The sequence below is a fragment of the Falco rusticolus genome, chromosome 5 (assembly GCF_015220075.1).
Source record: "Falco rusticolus isolate bFalRus1 chromosome 5, bFalRus1.pri, whole genome shotgun sequence".
NCBI lineage: Eukaryota > Metazoa > Chordata > Aves > Falconiformes > Falconidae > Falco > Falco rusticolus.
In genome coordinates, this window is record NC_051191.1 from 88,790,336 (window position 1) to 88,817,868 (window position 27,533).

A 27,533-nucleotide genomic window follows, 5' to 3' on the forward strand; every position below is an offset into this window, starting at 1 on the left:
GGCGGGAAGCCGGCGGCGCTCGGAGCTGCGGGCGGCTGCGGCGACAGAGAGGAGCGACCCGGGCCGGGCCGAGAGGGGGGCGAGCGAAGGAGCGGAGCCGCGGAGGAAGGCAGCGGAGGAAGGCAGGCGAGCGGCGGCCGTTCCGCACCTGCCGCCGGCCGGGACACGTGGCGCCGCTGAGCCCCGCTCCTCGCCCGCAGCCGCACGCAGCCGCCCGGCACCATGGGCAAGGGGGTGAGCGGCGGGGCCCCGGGGCGGGGCGCATGGCCGGGAGGGGGAGATTCCGGGAGCGCCGCCGGGTTCCCCCGGGCTCCGCTTTCCCTCCGGTTGGAGCGGGCGGGGCCGCGCTTTGTCTGGGGCGGCGGGGTGGCGGCCACGTTGTGTGTGAGCCGGCGGTAGCGGCCGTTAGAGGGCGGCGCCGGTGCCGCCGGCCCCGAGCAGCGTGCCCCGCCGCCGGGGGAGGAAGTCACGGCGGAGCCAGGCGCCGCCGCGCCTCTCCCCCGGGCCCGGCCGCAGACATGGCCGCGGAGGGGGCCCCGCGCCGGTGAGCCGCGGCTGGGGCGGGGGGCGTGCGGCCCCGGTCCCGCCGCCTTCCCCGAGGGGCCCTTCGCCCCCGCGCGTGTGGGGCCCGCAGCCCCCGGGCCGGCGTTATCGGCTGCCCTTTCGGAGCGGGGCTGCCCCCTCTCCCGTCAGAGTGCTTCAGACTTCACGGCGGGGGCGGGGGGGAAGCGGAGTTGTCCGGATTATTAGGGTTCATTAGGGCTAATTTGGCTTTGGGTAGCATTGAGAGCGCTGTGGGAGGCTGGTGGCAGGAGGGACATGATCGCCTCTGCCTTTATGATGTTTGTCCTGTTAATTGGGGCGATAGAAGCCTCACAGGAGGCTGTGCAGCTGTTCTACCCTGTACCTGTGGCGTTTCTAGTTCAAAACCCCAGGGACAGGAGTCCTTAATTCGGATCGTACCTTTTAACTAAAGGAGAAGTGTATCTGAAGGCTCCTGAAAACAGGAGCAAAGACTCCTTGGGGTTGGACGCTGTGACCAGGCGCCCACGTGTGGAGCAGAAACACCTCTTGGGCTGCTCCGATTTTCTCTTAATTTTGAAAAAGACAAGACCAGTTTCTGGGGTTTATATATTGCTTGGACATTTGGGTTTTTTCCTGTCAAATACTTCCCTGCGTTATCTTGTGTAGCTAGAGTTGTGTAGGCTTTTATTTACCTTTGTTTGAGATTTTTTAGAATTTTTAGTAATTTTAGGCTGGCTTAGCCAAAAGCTGAATTTCTCCGCTTCTCGAAGGAGAGTGTGACGGTGCAGGGTTGGAGGAGTGGAGGTGGGAGCGTCATCCCTGCCTACAGGTGTTCCGCGCTTCCCCAGGCGCTGTTCAAACATTGCCTTGACTTTGCATTGTCCTCGCCAGCGGTACAACAGCGGCAATGTTGACATAACCTCGTGAATAGTAAGGGAGCTGCAAGAACATGGCTGAATGGACAGTTATTCAGAAGAGAGAGGGTTGACGAGTGTGTGGGATGGGTTTTCAGGGGTTTTTTTTGGTGGGGTCTCTTTGGTTTTGCTGCCCCAGTGAAGTCCTTTTGATGCTTGGCAGCCCAGCGTGGCGTATTTCAGTACGGTGAGCTACAGGTAGTAGTAGTACAGCGTACAGTGAGAGGTCATCTAAGAGATAAAATGTTGAGGGTGGATCGGGTGGTGGTGCAGTCTTCTGGATGCTTTAAATCATGGAAAAATCCATGTGTATACATATGGCTGCGGTGCAAAAGGCCTCCAGAGGCTTGGCTGGACTAATAGGAGGTAGAAATGCTTTCTAATATAGAGGGCTGCCAGCTGTCTCGCTTCCACTGCAGGTTTCATAGGTTGCGTGGATCATAAAGCAATTGGCCTGAAACTGAAGTGCCGACACAAGGGATAATTCACCAGGGTATGGCTGCCTCAGGCTTTCTGGTAGCAAGTCACAAGATTTGTTTGTTTAGCGGTGAGAATGCATGCGGGCCATAGGGGAGCCCCTGAAAAATGGGGATGTGAGGGCAAGGCTGTGAAAAAGGCAGTGTGTGGCTGCAGCACTGAACAGCACGTGCCTGCCCTGGGTTAGGGTGCCCAAAAAGGAAACCTCTTTCCCTATGGGATGGAGGAGAATCTAAGAGTATAAGTGTGAGAGAACGAGTTCCTTGTCTCTGTGGCTGTGAGGAGAAGCCGATCGGAGCGCCTGTTTTACTTTAAATGGTAACAGTACAAGGGGAGGGCCGGGAGCCCGTGTCGTTCAGCCCAAAAAGCAGATTATCCAAGGGGGTGTGTGTGTTGGAGGAAGGCAGAAGGGATTTCATTTCTGTTCAGAGCTGCCTGCAGGCTGCCCGCAGACAGCAGCATGTTTTGCTCGGTCTCCCTCGCCGCGCAGACATAGCGCAATGTCATCAGTGCGTGCTTTGGGTTGCTTCTGGAGGTCAGTGCTAATGCCTGAACCCCAGTTCAGGGGTTTTTCCTGTCAGAAACCAGGAAGGCTTATTGCATAATGGACAAACTGAGGGGAAATTATGCAAATCAAAGCAATCCTTATCTCATGCAATTAAGAAATCTTAAATATATTTACTCTCTTCCCTCCCCCATCTTTTTCATTCCTACTTTTTATTGCTATGGCTAGAGGATACGCCTTTTGCCAAAGCAAGCCCTGCGCCTAGTCAATACACGTTTTTGCAATAGCAGTGCAACAGGGTGAAGGCTCTCTGGCAAGTCGTCTGTCCCTGTGGATTTCAGTCCCACAGCCTGGTGGGATCCTGACCTGCTGAAAACTGCAGAAGTTCATGCTTCACCCAGGCCTTTCCAGGCAGCTGAAGTCACCGGCTCCTCTAGGGGAGAACTGTGTCCAGTCCACTTGTCTTTATGTGCTTGACAGCTACTAGAGATGTCTGGATTGATGGTAAAGATGCACTAATATTCTGGGCAAAGAATTGTGGGAGATACCTGCTTTAGCAGGGGGCTTGCACTAGATGATCTCCAGAGGTTCCTTCCAACCGTGACCATTCAGTGATTCTGTGACAACACTCTGTAGCTTCACCATGCTGAAAACCTAGCAAGGGTTGCTCAGCCGTGCCAATGGTGGCATTTGGAAAGTCAGCTCTGCACTCAGATCTTCAAGCAGCTCCAACAAGATGTAGAGGTGTTTGTGCTAATATTCACAGAAGGCTTAAGGTGTGTGGGTGGTCCTGTTTTTACCCAGATGATGAAAACCCTTGCAAAGTTTAGATCCCTTGTTGTGGGAGGAGAGCTTGTCCTTCCATAATGTGGGAAGCAGCAGTCTGCTTGCGATGAGCCATTATTAGCTGTAGAGTAAAAGCTGCTTTGTACTGTCCTAGAAGCTGAGCGTATGTTCAATTGATGCAGTTGACTAGACTTTTTGATTAAAGATAGGGGATTGAACACAGTTCTTGCAGAGGGAGTGAGAAGGATCCAAGGGAAGGCATTAGCGTCCTTGCTAGGGTCATGAGCAGTGTTTCCAGTCCAATAAGCATAGTCTGTATCATGATTCATCTGGTTAATGTATTTACTGGTGACTTGTCTCATGAGGCAGCAGGACAGTAACTTTTCTGTTTTCTCTGCGCAGTTGATTATAATGACATAAGTACTAGAACAAATCAGGCCTCCAGAGACTGCGTAATTTATTTTGGCTCTTACTTGACATTTCTTGTTGGATTAGGTGATGTTAGAATAGGGTACTTCTGAGCTTGCCTGATGATTTGCACCCCTCCCGTTTCCTGGTCAATCATGACTTGTATTGAGAACATCAGCCATGAATGGCTCAATTAGTGTGGAGGGGAAAAGCATAAGCTGTATTTGAAAGACAATAGGATTTTCTGGGGCTGTATAAAAATTCTTACACTGGTATGTACAAATGTTGTGCTTAAGCCAATGGAAAAAAAAAAAAGGATCTTGCATAAAAAAAACCCCTGTGTTGCTTTTCCTGTGGCAGTTTTGATGAGTCAGAGTTCCTAGGCTAAGTCAAGTAATGGGGTGACATTTCTGATGAGACAGACCTTCCTTTGTGTTCAAGCCATGTGATTAATTCTCCGTAAGACGTGGATTTGAAGTGCCATAGGCCACCTGCTTATTGTACGGCAGGAAAAGGAGGGGAGAGCAAGGGAAATCCTACAGCGCTGAGGGGTGGGATGAACCCCTTGTCCCCTGGCAGCCCAGCCAGCATGAGGCTTTGTTGAACAGATTGGGCTCATCTTGCCAGAAGAGACACAACGGCCCTGAAAGCACAGAAAGGGGCAGGACTTTCTCTGATCTATGCGTCATGTTCAGATTTGAATGATGAAGCAGGAAGTTCAGACTCTGCATGAAACGATCCTGTAGCAAGAGCTGAAACTGATGCTACTGACTGACCTGCTCTGTAAGGGTGGGATGCAATACTAAAGCAACAGATGGGAAGGTGTTGTGCTTTATTTTTATTTATTTATTTTTTTAACTGAGGAACTCTGAGCTCCTTTGTAAGATGGATTCCACTATGACCCAAATGCTTGGGTGCTTAAAGAAAGAAGTAACTCTATCTGCTTTTTGTCTTGACTGCAGCTGATCACTGAGGGTTTTATTAAGTTTTTTTTTTTAAGAAAATCGTGCTTGAACAAGGGCAGTGAGCCTTTTCGTGCTTGCCCACTTGTAGGTTGTCTCGGCAGCTGAAAGAGCTAAACGCTCTTATATTCTTGGGCTGTTCACTGGTGCCCCCAGTAAGACAGGTAACTGCGAAGTTTCAAAGAACCAAGAGGTTTTTAGATCACCTGCAAGAGCTTGCCAAGCTTTTCTGGGGGGAAGGAGCGAAGCTGAAGGTGACGGCCTGCTAGTCAAGGCACCAGCTCCTTCACCTGCGTTAGAAATCATTTCTTGCCTCAAGCAGTCATCAATAAGCATGTGTTTTGTGCAGGACTGTGTTTGAACTTGTCTGGTAGAGCTCTAGCGGAAATCAGAGTTGTTTCCTTCAGAGACTGCAGGAGAGAGATGCTTCATGGTGACTTTCTGTGAATTGCCCTGTGGCAAATTCTTGTGATGCTGGAATGTGAGGACTATGCTGGTTTAAGTTCAGTGGCTTCTTTTTTTAAGAAGTGAAAGGAGAGTTTAGGTGCAGGGAAGAGAATGTCAGGAATGCTAGTCTGTAGTTCTGCCTCCTTTCCCTGGATGAGAAGAGGCAAAAAACTTGGCTCTGCTCCACTTTTTAAAAACTGTTTCCATTGCACAGCCCTGTAGCTGCGTGCAAGGATATGGGAGATGCAAAGCCTGCTTTTACTGAGCAGGGCAAGAGAGGGCTTCTGTGCACACGAAATGTACGAGTGTGGCCGCAAAGCGGTGTGCACAGAGGTTTCTCAGAACACTGGAAATACTTGTCTAGATGTGACTGAGGGGTTCTTTTCTAAAAGTTATCTTCCTTCTTTTTCGTGTAGTTTCACTTTTGGTTTTGGTTTCTATTTGGAATAAATAATAAAAATTTGCCGTGCTAGCTGCTCAACAGGGCAGTTCAGTTCTTGAATCCTAACAGTAGTTTCTGTGTCCAGATTGCTCTCAGGAATCTGGTTTGTGATGTGAGGTGCTCATGCAAAGATCAAGCAAGGCGATGCCTTTGAAACCTTTTCTTAATCCTGTTAATGGCTTGACTCTGGTGCCACTAACTGCTGTTTCATCTCAAAATTACATCTCTGGGATCTTACTGGGTGAAAATCTAATTGCATAAAACTTGTCAGGGATGTAATAGGTCCCATGTAGAAGGGAAGGGAAGGAAAAGCTGCTGTTGGAGGCTTCTGAGAGTCTGGAAGTGTATGGAGTGCTTAATGAAGGAACTGCGCAGTAAAGGCTGTGCTGGTGCCTGGGTTTGGTACCTTACAGGGTATCCAAACTTGTAGTTTGGGATTTTCTGCCTATAACTCTTTATTTTTTTGCCCTCTAAGTGATGTTTATATGTGCTATGTCATGATTTGTTTGTCCTTAGACGCTTGTTTACCCTGTCATGACAAGTTCTAAACTGCTGCATGATTTCATGTAGAATCAACCATAATGTAAGTGAATGAGAATCTGAATAAAGAGGCTTTAAGCGAATCATCTGCTCTGTGAAGTATAAGCAGGACTAAGCACAGACTGAATCTGCGAAAGTGTACTACTGCTTTGTGTACTATTGTCGCTGGTCAAACTGCCATAAATTGAAAGCAGATTTCTGTTGCGTAACGGGCCAGCTAGGGTGCCAAACTGAGAATGAAAGTGTTGGAACTTATTCCCCAGATTTGACCAGCCGGAGATACCACCTCTTATTTATCTTCAGTTGATAGGCTGCTTCTTGCCAGGGGACGTGGGAACCTGCAAAGGGCAGGGAGGAGTTAATGCCTTGAAGGGAACACGTGTATGCACTTAGGCATGACTTTTTCAGCTTGAGCTGGGGCTAGTGCATCAAGACTGAATAGCATGTTGCTTGCTTTCCTCCTAGCTAGACTTGCACAATGTCTGGCTGTAATCTGTGTGTTGGAGATGCCGTTGAGCTCTTATTTATTGATTTTGGCTTTTATTGAAGTGGCATAAGTTTCGTGGAATCATTTAGGTTGGAAAAGGCTTAAGATCATGAGAGTCTCACCGTTAACCTAGCACTGCCAAGTCTACCACTAAACCATGTCCCGAAGCGCCACGTCTACCTGCCTTTTGAATACCTCCAGGGACGGTGACTCAACCGCTGCCCTGGGCAGGCTGTTCCAATGCTTGGCAACCCTTCTGGTGGAGAAATTTTTCCTAATGTGCAATCTAAGCCTCCCCTGGGCAACTTGAGGCTGTTTCTTCTTGTCCTATTGCTTGTTACATGGGAGATGAGACCGACCCCCGCCTTGCTATAACCTCCTCTCAGGTAGTTGTAGAGAGCGGTAAGGTCCCCCCTGAGTCTCCTTTTCCCCAGGCTGAGCACCCCCAGTTCCCTCAGCTGCTCCTCACAGGCCTTGTTCTCTAGACCCTTCCCCGGCTCCATTGCCCATCTTTGGACACGCTCCAGTACCTCAATGTCTGTCTTGCAGTGAGGGGCCCAAAACTGAACACAGGACTCGAGGTGCTGCCTCACCAGTGCCAAGTACAGGATGATGACCGCTTCCCTAGTCCTGCTGGCCACGCTGTTTTGAATACAAGCCAGAATGTTACTGGTCTTTTTGGCTACTTGGGCACACTGCTGGCTTGTATTCAGCAGACTGTTGACCAGCACCCCTAGGTCCTTTCCTGCTGGGCAGCTTTCCAGCCGTTCTTCCCCAAGTCTGTAGCATTGTGTGGGGTTGTTGTGACGCAAGTGCAGGACCTGGCACTGTGAGCCTTCATACAGTTGCCCTTGGCCCATTGATCCAGCCTGTCCAGATCTCTCTGCAGACCATTCCTACCCTTAAGCAGATCAACACTCCTGCCCAGTTTGATGTTGGTTGAAGGTTCAAACTTGCTGAAGTTGTGCACTTGATCCCCTTGTCCAGCTCATTGATAACAATATTAAGCAGAACTGGCCCCAGTACTGAGCCCTGGAGAACACCACTTGTGACCAGCTTCCAACTGGGTGTAACACCATTCACCACCACCTTTCAGGCTCTGCCACCCAGCCAGTTTTTTACCCGTTGAACAGTACACCTGTCCAAGGCACGAGCAGTCGGATTCTCTGGGAGAATGCTGTGGGAAACTGTTTCAAAGGCTTTACTAAAGTCCAGATAGACAACTTTATAATAAACTGTAATTGCTTTGTGTGCCTGGCAGTCTCACGTGCATAGCTCACATCTGCTGCTGTAGAAGTTGGTGGTAGGGCATTTCTAACAGTACTGTGTCTTCTATTGCAGGCTGGAAGAGACAAGTATGAGCCCACTGCTACATCAGAGCATGGCACAAAGAAGAAAAAGGGGAAGAAGGAGAGGGATATGGATGAGCTTAAAAAGGAAGTCTCAATGGTAAGAGTGTAGGGCATGGAAAGAGCAGCTTTAAGAATGTTCACTATCCCCGAAGCCATGTGCCACCTGTGACTAAAAGAGAAAGAGCTAGTGTGCTGACAGCATAGTGTGACCAAAGGCACTGAACTCCCTTCTTGTCCCCTCTGTCTCCAAGCCAGATGTGCTGCACATGTTTCAGCGTCAAGATGATCACGCAGCAGGCCCTGAAAACATTGCTTCTCAAAAGGCACTTGACACGCAACCCAAGTTTCCACTTGCCTGTGTTACCTGTAGCACAATGTAGCTGCATTTGTTCACCCAGGCAAGCGCTGTCTGGATCGCGGTGTTGCAGGCTTTATTGTGCTCTCATGTGAGTGAGACTGCTGTTTTCAGTCCAGCTGAGGAGTTGAGTCTGTACAGCTCCATTTACTGCTGGCCTCTGCTCAGACTGACCTCAGTATTATTCCCTCTAATTGTTTGAGGCTATGGGGAGTGTCTCCCATCCCCAGCTGTGAGTGCTGGATGATGCTATACATCTGTCTGTGAGCATCATCCAGCTTAATCTGCTCCTTGAAGATGATGCAGGTTTTGTTTCTCTGCTGTGGATTTGAGTCTGGGCTTTTACGTTTTTGGCCCCATTGTTAGGGAGAGGGGATACTAAAGCTTACTCCAAGAAGAGATTTTGTGTTCAGTGGCAATACTAACTTAAGTATCTGCTCCCTTCAACACAACCTTTTAAGTGAGGCACTGCTCTGCACCAATGTGATCCAGTTGAAACCTGGCTGTGAAAAGGAGCCTCTTTCGCAGAAGGAACACTGCTTAAGCTGACAGCATTACTTCAAAATGCGTGAAATTACAGGGTTAATCTTCTGTGCATTCCTACCTTCCTTCCCAACTCCTTTCCTTTTCCCTCCTCCCTCACCCCACCCCCCCCCAAAAAAAATCACCCACTGAGGCTTCACAGAATCTGCTGGGGGTGTAAAGACTGCACTAAGAAATAGTCAGAGTTTGTTTAAAAAGCTGTCATGTTGTACTCAAATAGTCACAAGAACACTAAAAATGAGACTGCTTTGACTTGTAGAATGAGATTGAGGTTCGCTTCACAGAGAAGACGAGCTAGAGTCTTGCTAGCTCACCAAACTGTTAAGGGCAGAAGACCTGGGGTGGGGGTGGAATTGCTCAGCTCTTGCTGATCAGCCTGCAGGGACTGTGATTTCTTCCCCACTAAACCATTTCTTGTCTTTCAGGATGACCACAAGCTGAGCCTTGATGAACTTCATCGTAAATATGGAACAGACTTGAGTCGAGTAGGTAGACTTTGTTTTCCCTCCCTCTTTGCCCTGATCTGAAAAGCAACAGTTATGGCTCAGAGCATTTCACAAAGGGAGATCTGGGTGGTCTGGATTTTTTTGTGTGTTTTTTTTTTTTTTTTTCTTCTTTTTTGTTTAATCTCCCCTCCTCCAATTAATTTTCCCAGGCTTTGGGAGAACTGTTGAGCTCACAAATACTTCTCTTCATCCTCCCACTGTACAGCCTGGCTGCAATACTTTAGTGACTTTGTTAGAAACAAAGTCACTGTTATCTGTGTCTGAATTGTTCCAAGGTCAAGTTGATTCTTTGATTTATTTTTCTTTTCCCTGGGAAGCTTGTAATAAAGGCAAATGTTTGTTGTATTGCAGATGTAGTTTAGTGAGCTAGCACATGCCCGGAGACTTCATGATGGCTAGTAGCAGTTAAAATTTTACTCTTTTATAGGAAGAGGTGTGCAAATGTCCTAGCTAACATCAAAGTCCAGTGCAGAAGCACTGCAGTGGTTTTGCACCTTGGCTCTCATTTGCTTTGCTTAATAAATTTTTTGCATGAGTGCATGTAGCAACGAGCCTGCTCTTACTCTGTAACAGCAGAGACTTGCATATTTCTGTCAAAGACCTTGGCTTCTGAAAGCTGAGCTTCCTGGAAGGCCAGTCCAAAGTGTCATCATTTTTATGGCTCCCAGCTTTCACTTGTTCCATAATTTGATAGGATGGATTCCACTGGGCTGTCCCGCAGAGCTCTGTAGCCTTCTCAGCAGCCTCCTCCTGCTGCTGTAGCCTTCTTGTCCTGCCCTTCTTTAATGTTTGTAGCCCCACAGCCTGCAGGCTCCTCAAGTAGCATCCAGCATCCTGTAGCTCCTCTTTTGGCACTTGGCTTTCATGTCCTGCATTTGCGTTGCAGAGCCCTGGCAGCTGTGGAGATCTCCATTGCCTGTTAGCATCTCCTTATACCTGCTGTAGAACATGAACCAAGTTCAGAGCTACCTTCCCCAGTCAGTCTTGCCACAATGCCTATGAAAGGAACCTCTTTTCTAGGGTTTGACTTCTGCACGTGCAGCTGAGATTTTGGCTCGTGATGGCCCAAATTCTCTCACACCCCCACCCACCACTCCTGAATGGGTGAAGTTCTGTCGGCAGCTCTTTGGAGGATTCTCGCTTCTGTTGTGGATTGGTGCTATCCTGTGTTTTCTGGCTTATGGCATACAAAGTGCGATGGAGGAGGAGCCCAACAATGATAATGTAAGTAAAAATGTCTGGTTTACCTCAAAGGCAGACCGAGCAGCCCGTTTGGCTCAAAGCAGATTAACTTCCTCTAAGCATTCAGTCCAGAAGGTTTTCCCATAAGCACGGGAAATCCAGTTGTGTGAGCTTAACATGTCTTGGAGTGCTTCCACGTAACTAAATGGACAGCCAACTTCCTTTGTGTTGTGTTAACAACACTAGCTTGTGGATGGCCTTTGTGTACAAAATGTACAGAGACTGCGAGTACCTCCATGCCTTGTAACAGGGCACTTAAATACTGAGCAATTTGTCTGGACAAACTGGAAGTCTTCCAGGCAGATCATCCTCTTGACTTACTTTCTCTGCTACTTGTAGCTGTACCTGGGTGTTGTGTTGGCAGCTGTGGTTATCATTACTGGCTGTTTCTCTTACTACCAAGAAGCAAAAAGTTCCAAGATCATGGAGTCCTTCAAGAACATGGTGCCTCAGGTATGGAATACTTCATTTCCTTGAGATCTGCCAAGCTGTAGCTTGCTGAAGCTCATTAACTATTTAAAACATCGGTCTCAATTGCAAAAGGCCTGGCTGTTAGTGTGAGTTACTAGCTTTTAATTTTGAGGGGTCTATGAGACTCCTTCCTCTTCTGGCTCCAAGTAACCTTGCTAATAGGCCAGGGCAGTCCCTGGCACCCTGTGAGTTCCACTAGCTTATTAATGTTCATAGGACACTTTCTTGATAGTCTGGGAAGCTCAGTAACTGGTGTGATGGGCACTAAAACTCAGATCCTTCACAAAAGTCTATATTATACCTAACTATCTCACTGTCACCTTGGTAACAAGGAACTTTAATATCAAGGAAACAAAAATAGCTGTTTTTCTTAAATGACACGTATGAGAGATAAACATCTTGGCACAAGTAGAAACCTTGTAGAACCATAACACAACTATTTTAAGATACTCTGATCTTTTGAGCTCTTCAGATTGCTTTTGACATAGGTTGTTTCTTTACTGTCTTTCAGCAAGCTCTTGTAGTCAGAAATGGTGAGAAGATCAGCATAAATGCTGAAGGTGTTGTAGTTGGAGATCTAGTGGAGGTGAAAGGAGGAGATAGAATTCCAGCTGACCTTCGGATCATATCTGCTCATGGCTGCAAGGTACAGCAGTGACGGGCTGTGTGAAAGCTTCATTATGAAGGATGATGAATTAGTTGGGTTTAAAAGAGTGCCTTCTAAGTTGTGAATGGCTGGTGAAGTGGAAGAGAAGGGTAGGGGGAGTGCCTGCTGCTTTATCAGCCTTCATTGCTGAAGGCATCTGCCTACTTGTGTATGACAAAGTACTCTCTTCCATGTAGGTGGATAACTCCTCACTTACTGGTGAATCAGAGCCTCAGACCAGGTCTCCAGACTTCTCCAATGAGAACCCGCTGGAGACCAGGAACATTGCCTTCTTTTCCACCAACTGCGTGGAAGGTATGTGATTCTCCCACTTCCCTAGCTTATTAATAACGCTAGGGATTGAACTGCATAGGTAAGCAATGCAAATGCTGTGCGAGTTTAGTGTATTAGCTGCTAGCCTACTCCTGCTATGCAAGAGCAGGTTGAAAGTTCCCAGCAAAGGCTTTGCCTGTTGCATCTGCAGTACTGTACAACAAAGACAACTCCACAGCACTACTGTTTGGGGTTTTTCTTTCTTGCTCCTCCTTTGAGGAGCAGGTATGTGCTGTAAAGCGTGACTGCCTTGCTACAGCAGTGTTAAGGCACAGATAACATCATGTGAAGCAAGGTGGTTAGGCAGAGCTATAAGAAATGCTACAGCTGCTGCAGAAAGCAGGAATTTCGGGTATCTCTGGCAGAACTTCCTGTTGGAGCTCTGAGCATGGTGGTAGGCAGTCTGTGCCGAAGCCCAGAGCATCTCTTCCAAACCCACAGGGCGTCAAGGTGTGACTGTTCAGTGATGGGTTAAGGTTCTGCCTGATTCCTATTGTGTCCTGTCCTGACAAATTCTCACCAGCAGCTTGTCCCTTGCTCTTTCCCACTCCTCAAACCCCCCCAACCCAGCAGAACTGAAGGACATTCTTGATCTTTCTCAAGAGCCTTGGGGAGAAAAAATGGGCCTTCCCTTAAAGAAGGGAAGAGGACACTGCTTCTTGAAGATGGCTTCTTCTAATTCCCTGCAGTTGGCACTTGATTCCCTGGGATAGAAGGGAGAGGGTGTGCAGTCTGACACGAGGGTCCTGTGCAACGCTTACCTCCATTTATTTCTCATGGTTACTCTTGAGAGTACGAAATGCTACGGTGGGGGACTTTGGCCATTATAATACCTACCTGCATTATCTTGGGCAGAGACTGCTGAACTCTAGGGCAGGCTGAGCAAACTCAGCGTGTTTGGGGAAGAGGTTTTTGTTTTCTGAAACGTGTCTCTCTTCCAGGCACCGCCCGTGGCATTGTCATTAGCACTGGAGATCGCACTGTGATGGGCCGTATTGCCAGCCTGGCTTCTGGACTGGAAGGGGGAAAGACTCCAATTGCCATGGAGATTGAGCACTTTATTCACCTCATCACTGGAGTTGCTGTGTTCCTGGGTGTCTCCTTCTTCATCCTTTCACTCATCCTTGAGTACACATGGCTGGAGGCTGTAATCTTCCTCATCGGGATCATTGTTGCCAATGTCCCTGAGGGGCTGCTTGCAACAGTCACGGTGAGTGAAGTTGGAAAGAAGATGGAGTTGCATATATGGTTCTTAAGAAAATGGAGTGCTTCATGATCAGTGTGAAGTCAGAGGTAGACGCTGAAGTAATGGAGTGGTGAGTGTATATGGCTAGGCCTTGTAAATTTGGTGTATTTAGACTAGTTGCCTGAATCAATCTCAAGTCCTGTAGCTGTTTTATCTAATGAAGATGGGTCCCTAAGCTAGGCCTGCACAGGGGCTTGGCACTGTAGAACTGAAGTGAGCAAGACTAGGGGTTCTGGACTTGTCTTGCCTTTTTCTGTGGCAGGAAGGGGCCTTCCTGTTACAACTGTTCAGGGTTTTTGCACCCACGTGTGCTCCAGCCCTCCTACCCTGAATGGCTGGCAGAGCATCCAGCAAGCGTCACTCTAGTCCCGTCCTGGCTTTTGATCTGAGACCTGGCAGAGGTTCCTGTAAGTTTGGTTTCCTGAAGAGATGGTGGGAGTATCTAGGTGTGAAGTTTGGTTTCCTGAAGAGATGGTGGGAGTATCTAGGTGTGCTCAGCTGTGCAGGGGGAGGCGGTGGGTAAGGCTGGGGGCTTCCATGCAGCCTCAGGAGGCAGAGCAGCAATGGAGCTGGGAAATGCACAGTTGGGAGCAGGAACCAGATAAGAGCCTCTGGTGAGAAAGGGTAGCTGGAGCTGCTGTCCTCTTACACTGGTGAGTTTCAGCCCTGTTGTCACCAGACCTGTTTCAGGCCTTTCTCATACATGGCCTGTCTCCACCTGTTTTGCAGTTTTCGACTTTAACCAAAATGTTAGTCTAGGGCATGTTAATCCCTTCCCAACACACTAAGAAGCAGGAGACTGAAATCTTGCAGGTCCTTTTCTGGACGGTTTGTGATGAGGAAAATGTGTCGTTTAAATCTAGCAGCTGGGCCTAAATGCTGCTGTTTATTTTGCACTGGCAGGGTGAGCCTGGAGTTAGGTATCACTGCAGGGTATGTAAGCTGGTGGTTGTTCCATACCCACAGTGAGTTGGGTAGCAGTGATTTGGTGCACAAGCACAGCCAACCTGTCATCTTCCTTGTCTCCAGGTATGTCTGACGCTAACAGCTAAGCGTATGGCTCGTAAGAACTGCTTGGTGAAGAACCTGGAAGCTGTGGAAACCCTGGGCTCCACGTCCACTATCTGTTCTGACAAAACAGGCACTCTGACACAGAACCGCATGACGGTTGCACATATGTGGTTTGACAATCAGATTCATGAGGCTGATACTACAGAGAACCAGAGTGGTAAGACCATTTCTTTGCACTTGAGGCATTTCAGAAAAAAGCTATTTTTTAATGGAGTTTCCTGTACTTCTAGGAACCCATGTTTCTAGCATTCCAGTACAAGTGAAGTTCACAGTGCAAGGGCTTCTGACGTACTATTTACAATGAGTGTTAAAAGACTTGGTGACACACAGAAAGCTTTGCGCTGTACCAGTTCTGTTTAATCCTTAAACTCTGTATAGGCTGTTTTTGTCAGAATTACTGGTTTGATATTTGAGTCTCTTGAATGTTCAGCCCCTTATATTTGTCCAGTGTGTACAAATACTGTTCTGCACTTCAAAGTACCCGATTAGTTTTGCCAAAGCGTATCTGAAGAAATTGCCCCATCTTAATTCTGCTAAAAGCATGGACAGCAGAGGTCTTGACCCTGATAGTAAACTACTTGAGACTTAGATGCAGATGGAAATTTCCCATGTTGAGCTAGATGGCTGCCCTGAACAGGGGTTTTCCCAGAACACCCTGGTTGTGTTTACGGAGTGGTAGCAGTGAATGAAGTGACAGTAAAACTTCAGCAGGAAGTTTCTTTTAGATATTGATAAGAATCTGAAATCTCAATGTGCTGTGCAGTTCAGAGAGGTACTTGCATCTCCAGAACTGTTTAGTACAACCAAATTCAGGAGTTTTCCAGCTGTTGTCTAGCTTGTGAAACGTCGTGCTTGCAACACGTTATTAGCATAAACTTTTTCCAGTGCTGCTGCTGCGCCCTGTCCCCAACCACTCCAAAACATTGTGCTTGATTGAACCACTTAAAAGAGCTGCTTTACTGTTCTTGGTCTTTACAACTAGTGCAAAGTAACAAGCTATAAATAAAGTGTTATTTGGAAGCTCTCAGTTCTGGCTTGGCAACGGTTGGCTTGGCTGCAGTAGAAATAAACTTAGAAGATGTCACTTCATGGAAAGTACATTAGCTTATCAGTTAACTGGCTGTTCAACTAATCTCCCTTGAAGCCAACTTAAGAGCCAGCATGAGAGGAGCAGTATCTTTACTTAAGCATTGTTCCTTTGGGAGCTATTTCATCCAGTTCCTGGGTGATGGATAAAGTGGAACCCAGCATCCCTTACTCAAGCCCCTCTGAAAGAATAATGTCTGTCCAGAATCCCTTGGCCAAAGTTAGCATGGCCGCTGCTGCTGGAGCCAGCCATTGCTGGAATCTTGAAAGCAGAGGTGTTTTCCTGCACTGTTGCTATTTGACCCTGAGGTCTCAAAATAATCAGCTGTTCATCAACTACCTGGGAAAGGAGGAGGATTGAAAGAGTTGTAGTGTGCTAGCAGGCTCTAATTTCCTATTTCTGAGGTAAAGGCTTCTTGCTCCAAGCCTGTGGGACTCTGGGCTTCTGTGATTTTTCTGGGGGGGGCTTTTTGACATTCTTCCCCTGCTTTCAGGTGCTTCCTTTGACAAGAGCTCAGCTACTTGGGGTGCTTTGTCCAGAGTTGCAGGTCTTTGCAACCGTGCTGTGTTTCAGGCCAACCAAGAAAATGTACCAATTCTGAAGGTGAGTTCCTAAAAGAAATGTTTGTTCTGTTCCTACCACTACCCTTTTGTAATGGTAGTGAGATTGTCCTGTGGGTCACAGGAACCTGCAAAGCAGGGGTGTCTGCTGCTCTTAATCTTTTCTGCAGTCTGGTGCTTTTATAGATGTGCTACAGGCAGAGGAGATTGGGCTGGGAAGATGTTTCCTACAGCAGACTCACTGCCACCCACTAGCATCTACAGTCTGTTTGGGAGGTCAGATACTTGACAGGGCTAGGAAAGACCAGAAGGCTTTTCTAGACGTTACTCAATGGCTGTTCTAAGAACTGCTATCTCTGGCATTTGTACACAGCTACAAACACCCAGTTCTGGAAGCTGGGAGTAGACGCCAGAGCTGGGGAGCAGCAGTGGGAGACTGTTTGTCTTTAGCCAGTCTGTTCTTGCTGGCAAGTCTTGGTTTCTTAAGCTTTTGCTGGTTCAGCACTGGTGCAAACACCAGCATAATATCAATTCAGATTCCCACTTCTGAACTGTGACCCAGCCAGGGTTGAAATTAACTGTACAGCGCTTATAATCTGTCAAATATTAGTCATGTTGCTTAGTAAGCTTCTTCCCAAGGGTGTTCTGATGCTGTAGTAATAGAAATGATGGAACAAACTTTTTTTCTCTAGCACTCCTCTGACTGTAACTTCAGGTCATGTTTTTTAGACCCAAGATGAAGAGCTGGAGTTATTCTCATCTAAGGAAGGCTTGGGAGGGGCGGGAGGGTTGAAAAGTCTTGAGATACCAAAAAGCAGTTAAAAAATAATAAAAAAATTCTCATCACAAAGAGATCAGAAGAGCAAGAAATTTGGTGCAAATTGCAGCAAACAGAACTGCAGCAGGACATTGGGCACACAGAGTTCTCCAGAACTGAGAACCCCATCTACAATCTCTGAGCTCTAACCTTATGAGGGAGGAGGCGTGGACAGATTAAATCTTCTCTGCCAGAGGCTTGATAAGATGATCTTACATTGGGGTGGGAAAGCACGTGCGAGTGTTTCTGTGTATGTCATCAGTCTTCATCTCGCCTTTGCTGTTCGTCGTGGCAAACGGCTTACAGCCGTTCTTCTCAAAGGTTACCTTCCAGCCTCTCTTTCTCTGACTGCACCTGATTATCTGACTTTCTCTGCCCTTTAAAAGGGCTTCTTGACTTTGGCACCAGAAGACTGCTGCTCTCTCAGGCTGGGAGGCCTGGCATCTGAAATACAGTATTTGTCAGTGGTAGGTAATAGAATTATTTATTCCCTGTTCTCATATCATGTTATGTAGAAGCTGGGACTAGGCTGAGATAAATAAACTTTTTAAAAATATCTGATCTTCTGTGGTGAGTCCACTGGGATGTATGCTTTGATAGTTGTCTCTTCCCTCAGAGAGCTGTGGCAGGAGATGCCTCTGAGTCTGCACTTCTGAAATGCATTGAATTATGCTGTGGTTCTGTCAAGGAGATGAGAGAAAGGTATCCCAAAGTGGTGGAGATTCCATTTAATTCTACCAACAAGTACCAGGTAAGTGTGTATTCTCTTGAGGGAGAGCCGCTGTGTGACACATTTACATAAATTTGCACGCAGTGTGCCTCAAAACTTGTTTTGGCACCAAAATCTTGTCTAGTCATTGCTTGCTTGTAGACTGCTGAAGACTATGAATTTAAGTTGAACAGACCATATCAGTTATACTGCATAAAAGCTTCTGGAGCTGCCCTGACCCTAAGGTGTCATGACGCTGCTGTGAAATGGCCAGGCATGCTTCCCTCCTGTGCAGCAGTAATGCGTGGAGAATGGAAGAACTCAAATCTGGAAATAGGAATGAACTGCTAGGAAATGGCCTTAACGGGTAGAACTTGGATACAGAAAAGGCCACTGCAACATCTGTGCTTATAATGTGAATGTTAAAGTATACATAGTAATTCCTTAGTTTGTGAACCTCTTTTTAAAGTGCAGGTAAAGGAAAAGCAGAGCAGAATATCACAAACTGTCCTAAGTTACCGTAGGCACAAAACACTGAGAGATGGTGATTACTCGTGACCTTCACAGTACATGTCTATAAAACAATTTCATTGCTTCCACCCTAGCTGTCTATCCACAAGAATGCAAATCCATCAGAATCCCGTTACTTGCTGGTGATGAAGGGAGCTCCAGAGAGGATCTTGGATCGCTGCAGCACCATTCTTATTCATGGCAAAGTGCAACCCCTGGACGAGGAAATGAAAGATTCTTTTCAGAATGCCTACCTTGAGTTGGGAGGCCTCGGGGAGAGAGTGTTAGGTAAGGAACAGCAGCCTTTATCAATTGGAAAAAGATTTGTCCTTCATGCTCCTGTGCAGAGTCCCCACAGATTAAGTACTGTGTTCCTGCAGCGTAACCATAGCGTGGTGTTGAGTCAAGGTCACTTCAGCAATTCATATAGGAACAGGTCCTGCCTTTAGCCTTTAATCTAAAAGGCAGCCTGCGGGGTCTTGTCTTGCCCAGCGGCTGGGTTGCCTAGATCAAAATGAAGCAGAGCATTTGGGACCTTCAGGTCTCCGTGGGGCCACGTGGTATTAGATTTGCTCCACTGCATGTGAAGCAAGCTGTGTCTGGGCACCTAGCAACAGCTAGTAGTTATCAGAATAGGAGCGTGGCTCCGGCCTCAGTAGCCTTGGCTAAACCTCTGACACTGCCCTGTTATTCTTGCGTAGCTGTTTGCAGAAGCAATAAGCATTTGTTCTCTCTGCCTCCTGATCTGTAGGAACAGAGTAAACATGGGTTTGATGTGTTACAGGATTCTGTCACTTGGCTCTGCCTGATGATCAGTTCCCTGAAGGCTTCCAGTTTGATACAGACGAAGTGAACTTTCCTGTAGACAAACTCTGCTTTGTAGGACTGATGTCTATGATTGACCCGCCTCGTGCTGCTGTGCCAGATGCTGTGGGCAAATGCAGAAGCGCTGGGATCAAGGTAGTTTACTCCTGGGTTGAAAATTGCCTTGCTCTATACCTGTGCATGTAAAGGGCTTCCCTTAGTCTCTGTGTCACTGTAACATGAGTGAAGACAAGTGTTAATGAGGATTTTTGTAGCATTACTCCAGGCTTCATTTCTGAGTTAAATACAAATGCTTGTGTGTTAACGGACCGAAAAAATGAGTTAGACTCCAAACTGCTAGAGCACTGGCAGGCGCTGGTGGTGCGGTGTCCCAAAGCATGTGATTTGGCTCAGGTGTGTTCTGCATGTCCCACAGTACTGACCGAGATGAGAGAGCAAAGCACAGGCTGGAAACGGAACTGGATCTGTTGACTCAGGATTAGCAATTTTCTGTCTTCCATCCACCTCAATCCCTTGCATGCTGGTAATAGGTTACTGCCTGTACCTCAGCCTTGCTCTGTGCCAGGGCTTGCTAGCAGAACAAAAGCCACGTGGCCTTTTTAGTCTCAGGGGACCCTGCCTTCTGGGCAGTGTTGCTCTGCAGCACAGGCAAGGGTTTCACGGCAGTCTGTTTGCGTTTCAGGTTATCATGGTTACTGGAGACCATCCGATCACAGCCAAAGCCATTGCCAAGGGTGTGGGCATCATCTCTGAGGGCAATGAAACAGTAGAAGATATTGCTGCTCGACTCAACATTCCCGTCAGCCAGGTCAACCCTAGGTACTGACGCTGGGGGGAAAGGCCAGAGCTGTTAAAAGAATTAAGCCCTTGCCTCTCTTCTTGCCTTGGATAATCCCTCAGCATCTCTCTCTAGACATGAAAAGCTTCGCAGCGTCTGCTTTGCTCAGCATGTTGTGGCTCTTCAGTGTGTATCTTGAGTTATTGAACAATGCATAAGGCTGTCTTGAATGTGCTTGTGTCTTATGCATGGGTAGTAGTTAGGAGTAAGCCCTATACAGAAAACCCAGGTAGTTTCTTTCATCCTTTTTTGGCCCTGTAGCTGCCTGTCCTGATGGTCTGTCCCCATGCTGGGGGAGAGAAACAGCTGGCTGGGTGAAGTCTTCTGAGGATTAACTCTTTCCCCATGAGCTGAGCATTTGCCCTGCCTGGTTCATGTCACTGTGCAAGCCCCACATACTGGCCCAATGTAGCAGGCAGGAAAAAGCATCTGAATTGGCATGGGGGAGGGAGGTGGCTGGCTGGGGACTGTTTTGAGCAATGCTGTTGCAGAGCCCAAAATGCACGTACTCCTGTGATTCCAGATCTTTAAATAGTCTAGCTTTGCCCTCAGACGTATACTTAGTCAGGCTTGTTTAGTAATACAACTTACAGGTTCATGGGGAAACTCCAGTAAAAAGAAAATACCCAGTTAGCTAGTCACAGTCCAGACTGAATGGGCTACCAAAAGTAAACTCTGTTTAACTGTTCTATACTCTTTAGGGAAAAGAGCTGAAATGACACCTATAAACTTGATTACTCAAAGCCCAGCTCTGTCCCTCTTGCTCTCGGACTTCTGGGTCTGACTGCAGGTGGGCAAAGGGAGCAGGACTTGGGCTGGGTAGAGGAATTGATGCTAGCCAGTAGCTAGAAGCAGCATAAATGTGAAAATGGAATTCCTTCCTCTTAAGAGGTTAATGTTTGCCTTCATAGCCTAGTGCAGAACTGAGGCATCCTCAGAAAATGTCCTTTGGCATAAGCAGGCTGTTTGCAGAATGGCTGGGCTGTCTGCATTGCTTAGCTTGACCCAGCCTGTGTTTGAGCTGGAGGGTAGCCACCTAGCTTATGAACTGTGAATAGAGACACCCTGTGGAATGAAATAGCTTGAGGATGACAAGTATTGTGGCTGAAATTTTTTTTTGGGGGGGGGGGGCGCGGGGGAAGTGGTTTTGTTGGTTTGGTATTTTTTTTTTTGAGGGTAACTTACCAACCTGGCAGTGCAGGCTGGGGATCAGTGGGCTGTGTGACTGAGCAGGTCAGCAGCTGGCTGTGAGGGTGGGGAAGGAATTTCCCTGTCTAAACTGGGTGATGTCACGATCTGTGTGGACAGTCTCCTAGACCTATAAGGGATGGTATGCTGAGTGAGAGAGGTGGTATTTTGCTGTAGCGTGCAGGGTACCGAACCAGTCTAAATATAACGTGGCATGCTTTTGTTGCTGAAGAGTGTGGAATAGTTGAACTGGCATAGGATGGGCTCTCTCTGTGAAGAGCCAAGTGTAGATCATCAGCCTGTTGCAAAAGAGATTGCCGGCAGAAGACCGCAGCATCTCTCGTGATGGTGGAAGCCAACTGCCTCAGCCAGGGCTTCCTTTCTTGCAGAGGGGCCAAGAGCTGTGGTAACAAATAGTTTTTGCCTTGGTGCATTTTAAAAAGCAGTAGAAAGAATGAGTCTGCTCATGGGGCTTTTTGTCTGTTGCTTGGTGCTGTCTTTTTCTTTGTGTTCACCATCTACCGTGGAGTGTGAAACTTCTGTGCAGAGGCTGCCTGGATTAGTATTTAGTCACAGCAGGAGTTGGTCTTTCCCTAGAGCTCTGGAGAGCCATAGTTTTATGGGCCAAATACAGCTAATGAGAAATTAGTTGGACTTGTGAAGTAAAACATGATATTGTCTCTTGATTGCAGAGATGCCAAAGCTTGTGTTGTTCATGGCTCAGATTTGAAGGATATGACTAGTGAGCAACTGGATGACATCTTGATTCATCATACAGAAATTGTCTTTGCCAGGACATCTCCTCAGCAGAAGCTTATAATTGTGGAAGGCTGTCAGCGGCAGGTAAAGAGAGGGAGTCCAGGGATTTCATGTTGGAGAAATCCCTAGAGAGATATACGTAAACCTCTGTGTGTGTGTGTGTATATATATATATATAAAACCACAGTCAACCCATGCTGCCTTCTGAAGTGGCAGGGCTTAGTTTTCTCAGTGCCCTCAAGTAAACAACCAGACTAGATCTCAGTCTTTCAGCAGCTGAAGGCAACTGTCAGGCTGCTCTACGATACGTAAATATAAGGGTCTTGCAGGAAAACATTTTCCGTTTTTACTGAGGCTTTCTTCTGATCCTAGGGTATTTAAATTGTTTAATTTCTAAATGCTCTGGAGGTGCCTGGGAGATGAGGATTCAGCATGTTTATATATTGTCCAGCATCACCTTTGGGGAGAGCAGCATGGTTCTCTGATAAGCCTGATCAGAACAGGGAAAGGGGTGAGGGGAGGACAAGGAGAAACTGAGGTATCTTTGTTGTAAAGTGAAGTAGATTTTATGCTTCATCTCCTGAAAGACAGGAGAAATGTTTTGGGCCGGAAAGCTATTACACGATGATTTCAGTCTTTCTCTCCCTGTTCTTGTGACTAGGGTGCTATTGTAGCAGTCACAGGTGATGGTGTGAATGATTCCCCAGCCCTGAAGAAGGCTGACATTGGTGTTGCTATGGGCATTGCTGGGTCAGATGTCTCCAAACAGGCAGCTGACATGATTCTGCTAGATGATAACTTTGCCTCCATTGTCACTGGTGTTGAAGAAGGTGAGTTTATAGCTTGTCTACAGTAGTCACAAAGTGGTGTGCTTCAGCAATGTAACTTACTGATTCCCTCTGAAACAGAAGCATCTGGAGGGCTCTCCTTTATTTGAGCTTGTCTCCATGATAAGTGTTTTCAAGGAGGGCCGTGCTGTCCTCCTCCCTTCAGGGTCTTCTCCCCTTCCGTGGGACCAGCATGACGCTTTGGGATGAGTAACAGTAGGAAGCAGCTGAGCAACAAAAGCTACTTTGTCCTTTTGCTTAACACTGACCTTACAGTCATCTTTGCCAGCTGAGTCTGACACATTTTCCTCCCTGATGGAGCAATAGCTCTCAAACAGGAACAGAGCAGAGGGTACCTTCAGGGGCTCCTAACGATCTTGGGAAACCAGGGCTTAGTATCCTTAGTATGCAGTGAACCCTGATTGATTGATGTGACCAAAAATACTACTCTCTATAGGCGATGCCGTGCGTGGAGCACACAGTCTCATCCTTACATGCAAGAGAACTCTACAATTTGCTGCACTAGCATTTTGCCTCTCAGTGCTACTGAAGCTGCCCATGAGCTACTTGGCTGCTTTCTGCCGATTAGTGAGAGTTGCATTGTTCTCTCTTCCTTGCCACAGGGCGCCTGATCTTTGATAACCTGAAGAAGTCTATTGCTTACACCTTGACCAGTAACATTCCTGAAATCACACCGTTTCTGATCTTCATCATTGCAAACATACCCCTTCCACTAGGAACAGTCACCATCCTCTGCATTGACTTGGGCACTGACATGGTAAATGTCTTTTTGTGTCAGGAAGAAATTTTGGGAAGAAATGTGGGTGTTCTTGGGTACCCTAAAGAAAAGGCAGGTGGAAGGAAAATGCTTAAATACAGTTTTCTCTAGCGTTCTGGTTTAAAATCAGTGACTGTTTGGTACTCGTAATCCGTGCTCCCTGTCTCATGGCTTTCAGAGTCTGAGGATCCTTCAGTTCCATGTAAGGACAAACCGGGGGTGGGGGGTGGGGTAGGGTCCCTCTTGAATACTACAGCTAGAGGTTTTGGGCGGTGCTGTTTGTCAGGTTGAAAACATGGGGCAAGGAAGGCTGTACACAGTGGAAAATTGAAATGGTTCTAACAGTGGTCCTACCACCTCCCAAGGTCCCCGCTATCTCCCTGGCATATGAGCAAGCAGAGAGTGACATCATGAAGAGGCAGCCCAGAAATCCCAAAACAGACAAGCTGGTGAATGAACGGCTGATCAGCATGGCCTATGGGCAGATTGGTAAGCTGGTCTGTTTTCTCTGGCACCAGTTTGAACTCGGTGGTAGTGGGGGTTATACGCCATCCTGAGTCAGTGACTGCTCTGGTAGAGTTGAGGTTTGGGATGTATAAACCAGAACCTCAGGCTGTTAAGAGCTCTTGCCATGATTCTGCCCCTGTGGCACATAGCGGTGGCTTGTGCAGCTTGATCCATTGAATTGCTTTCACAGTAATTTTGTTTAATTGCATAGCGCTGTAAAGGAACTGGCTGACAACCAGCTCTCCTCTGGTTCAGACTTGTTCAGCAAGAACATAGATCCCATTGTTAGTTTAATTAGAAGTAAAGGATTCTCTCCAGCGTATCCCTAAACACACAGTATTAGGAGTCTTGATTAAAGGCAGCTACAGAGACGTGCCCAGTTCACAGGACAGGAGCGCATGCTTAATTGCAGCAGACCTTGGGAACCTTCTTGACTATATTTTGCAAGGATTGGGGGTGGCCAAGGCTTAATGAGAATACAAAGGGAGTTTTATCTTGTGTCCTTGAGTACTATGCCATCACAGCACAGGGCAGCACAGAAGTAACTCTGTACAAAGCTGGGAGGAGAAGCTGCTCAGCAAAAGAGTCGCAGCTGAGTTTGATGTTAGTGTGAACTATTTCTATAGCTGCTGCATGGGAGACTGAGCCCCTCAAGGAGTAATGTTTGAGGTGGTTGGGGTCTCCTGCAAACTGTTTTCTGTTAATAATTGCACTGCACAGTAGCTTCATCAGTTTTTTGTCGTTCGTTCTTACGTGTTTAGGTATGATCCAGGCCCTTGGAGGTTTCTTCACCTATTTTGTAATCATGGCAGAGAACGGGTTCTGGCCTTCTGGCTTGCTAGGGATCAGAGTTCAGTGGGATGACAGATGGATTAACGATGTGGAAGACAGCTATGGGCAGCAATGGGTAAGTTGTGAGGCACCACTTGGAGGCTGCCAGCCAGAATTCTAAACGCCTGCTGAACTTGGTGTGAGCACCAGAGCAAAGGCAGCATGTCTGAATGCATGCTCTCTGTTTTGTCCGCTTTCTAGACCTACGAACAGAGGAAAATAGTGGAGTTCACTTGCCATACAGCCTTCTTCGTCAGCATTGTGGTTGTGCAGTGGGCAGACTTGATCATCTGTAAGACCCGAAGAAACTCTGTCTTCCAGCAGGGGATGAAGTAAGTCATAAGTCAGGCTGTCCATGGAGGGATTTAGAATTGGATTCTGTGTATTCTCCAGCACATGGCAATCTAGTTCTTCATCCCAGCACTCTCTGGGGATCTTGGCATAAGTCTTGAACAGTGTGGTGCCTTGGTAGTGGATAAGAGGGACGGGGTGCTCTGTTTCTTGTAGTACCTGTTGCAGTAGTCAGGCTGAGACAGTGCGAAGTGCTGACTTCTGTTGGCTGTGGGAGCTAGCCCACCTGGAAGGACAGTGACATACTCCAGCGCACAGCGTTGTGCAGCAGCAGAGCAGCTGATCAAGAGATCTGGTGGCGTGAACCCCAGCTGCCTTCTGAATTTGTAATGAAAGCAATTGCTGGCTGACTTAGTTGTGAACTGGAATGTATCTTTTGTCTAGAGACATAATACCCTTGTGACAGCTGGGCCATCAGCTTGGATGGCCTGATAGTCCCCACCTGATGGATTTCTGGGCTAGACCAAAATGTCTGTTTCTATCGACTACCATGTGGCAACTAGGTGGTTTTTCAGGATGTCATCTGTGAGAGTACTTTGTTCCTGACTGCATTTCTGTTTCTACTAGGAACAAGATCTTAATATTTGGTCTCTTTGAGGAGACCGCTCTGGCTGCGTTCCTCTCCTACTGCCCTGGGATGGATGTTGCTCTAAGGATGTACCCTCTCAAGTAAGTTGCATCACGTTTTTTGTGCAGCAGGCTGTACTGCAGAATGGTAGTGCTTGGGTGGGGAGATGGATAAAAGTGAGCTTGTGGAGCATGAAACATAGTCCTCAACCCAGAAGAGCTCAGGCTAGAGGGTGTGAGTGGTCCTTTGCTGTAGTGGGGCACACCAGGGGTTTGCTTTGCTTTACTGTTTGTGGGGAGCCTGCAGTTCAGTGCCCCATTGAAAATTAGCAACGTGACTTCAGTTGTGCCACTGTGCTGTAGTGCAGCTGCTCTTGTACTTAACTTGCGTGGAGTATTTTATGGGTAGGGGGCTGCACCTCCAGAGAAAGCCAGTTGAATTGCTCTGAAACACAGGCCAGGTGACTCTTTATTAAAGAACTGGTGATGACATCTTGTGCCTTTTTCTACCTTCCACGGAATTGGCACAAGTAGTAAAAATCTTTTGAAGGATGCTATGTTAGGTGCAGATGACCAGTTAGTGCATAGTAACTTTCTGATGTTGGGAGGGTGCGAACATCTTAAGCATTGCTCAACAGTGTTGCAACACTTTGTGTCCAGGGCTTAGTCTCAAACTTTGAACAGTCCTAAGTGCCACGAAATTTTTCATTGCAAAAAAAACAAAACCAACAACCCACCCTGGTACCTCTTGCAATCCATTCAGAAGTGTTGTCTAGAGTTTGGTGCTGAAGTGTCAGCATTTCTGAAGAAAGCTGGCCTCTGCCCAATGCCTGCAGCAGCTAGATGTTAGCACGTGTAAATCTGGGGAAACCAATGCAGTTCAAGTGAGCAAGGCTGTGGGCACAAAGGTTGTGTGTACTTAGAGGAAATATTGCTACATTAATAGGTGGGGAGGTGCTGGTACGGAGATGAACAAAGGTGCTATGACACACCTTGTGCTGGAATTAATATCCAAAAGTGGATGAACCTATTGCAGCAGAAGACTTGATGGTAATTCTTGGCTTGGAGGATTCTCAGCTAAACCACAGCCTTGTGGGAGCTGGTGCCCTGGCAAGCTGGGACATGCCAGCCTTCCTGCCCTCTTCTGTGCCGTCGAGTCAGAGCTCCGCTAGGCGAAGAGAGAGCATCTCCGCTGCCTGTGTTCTCACTGTCTCCTCTCCCAAACAGGCCAACCTGGTGGTTCTGCGCTTTCCCATACTCCCTTCTCATATTCCTGTACGATGAAGTCAGAAAGCTCATTATCAGACGCAACCCTGGTGGTAAGAATATGCTGCTAATCTGTGTATTTCCTTCCCCACCTTTTTACGCTGCTGAGCTCTGCAGAAGCTCTGACAGTGCTCAGGGACCCCCAGTGCTGAGCACTATGCAGGGATGTGTTTTGCTGTGTTTTCCCTTCCTCGACATCAATAGTGCAGTGAGTTCAAATTGAGGATTTCCTCTGTCCTTCTGCCTTCGTTCTCCAGCAGTATATGAAAGTACTGATGCACTGAAGGAGGTGGAAAAGACTGATCAATGCTTGGGTAGTTCTAGAAAGCTGGTATAGAGCCCAAAAACTGCAGCGCATTAACAATTTGTCACGATTTTTCCATTGTGATGGGTCACTTACTAGTTCAGGTGCTACAGTGCAAGCTTTCGAAGCCTAAAAGCAGCTCTCATGAACTTCATATTGGTCTGCCTCAAGACTAAACCTGCTTTCTTGCTCCCTTTTCTTTTAGGTTGGGTGGAAAAAGAGACCTACTACTAAAAAGCGCCTGTAAAACATTCCACGCACAGCCCATGCCACCTCTCCACCATCTCCCCTGTGTGCGTACTTCATCTTTGCAAGCGCAGAACTGTGCCTGGGCAGGAGTGAGCTGAAACTAAAGGAAACGTGAAGAAACATGGACTGGAGGAGAAAGCAAGGGGGAGGTGGGGGTGGGGGGAGTGTCTGACCATCAGTCCATGGGGATGAGAGTTTGAGTAGTTTTATGTGCCTTTTTTTTTTTTTTTTTGTAAAAGGAAACTGAAGATTTTATATGTGGATTTTTACAAATAAAGATGGATTATAAGAGGATGCCCCCA

General features: G+C 47.4%; 1 protein-coding gene across 1 annotated transcript; it reads left to right on the forward strand.

Annotated features, from left to right (window-relative positions):
• On the forward strand, positions 1-27,533 carry ATP1A1 (ATPase Na+/K+ transporting subunit alpha 1). The gene is made up of 23 exons (XM_037388318.1): positions 1-234; positions 7,835-7,942; positions 9,169-9,228; positions 10,270-10,473; positions 10,831-10,944; positions 11,474-11,608; positions 11,806-11,923; positions 12,883-13,151; positions 14,217-14,415; positions 15,839-15,948; positions 17,339-17,473; positions 18,037-18,229; positions 18,726-18,901; positions 19,449-19,585; positions 21,485-21,635; positions 22,213-22,381; positions 23,002-23,156; positions 23,522-23,645; positions 24,425-24,570; positions 24,696-24,826; positions 25,413-25,514; positions 26,640-26,731; positions 27,188-27,533. Exons 1-23 carry the CDS (start codon positions 223-225, stop codon positions 27,214-27,216), a joined length of 3,069 nt encoding a protein of 1,022 aa, XP_037244215.1. The 5' UTR covers positions 1-222; the 3' UTR covers positions 27,217-27,533.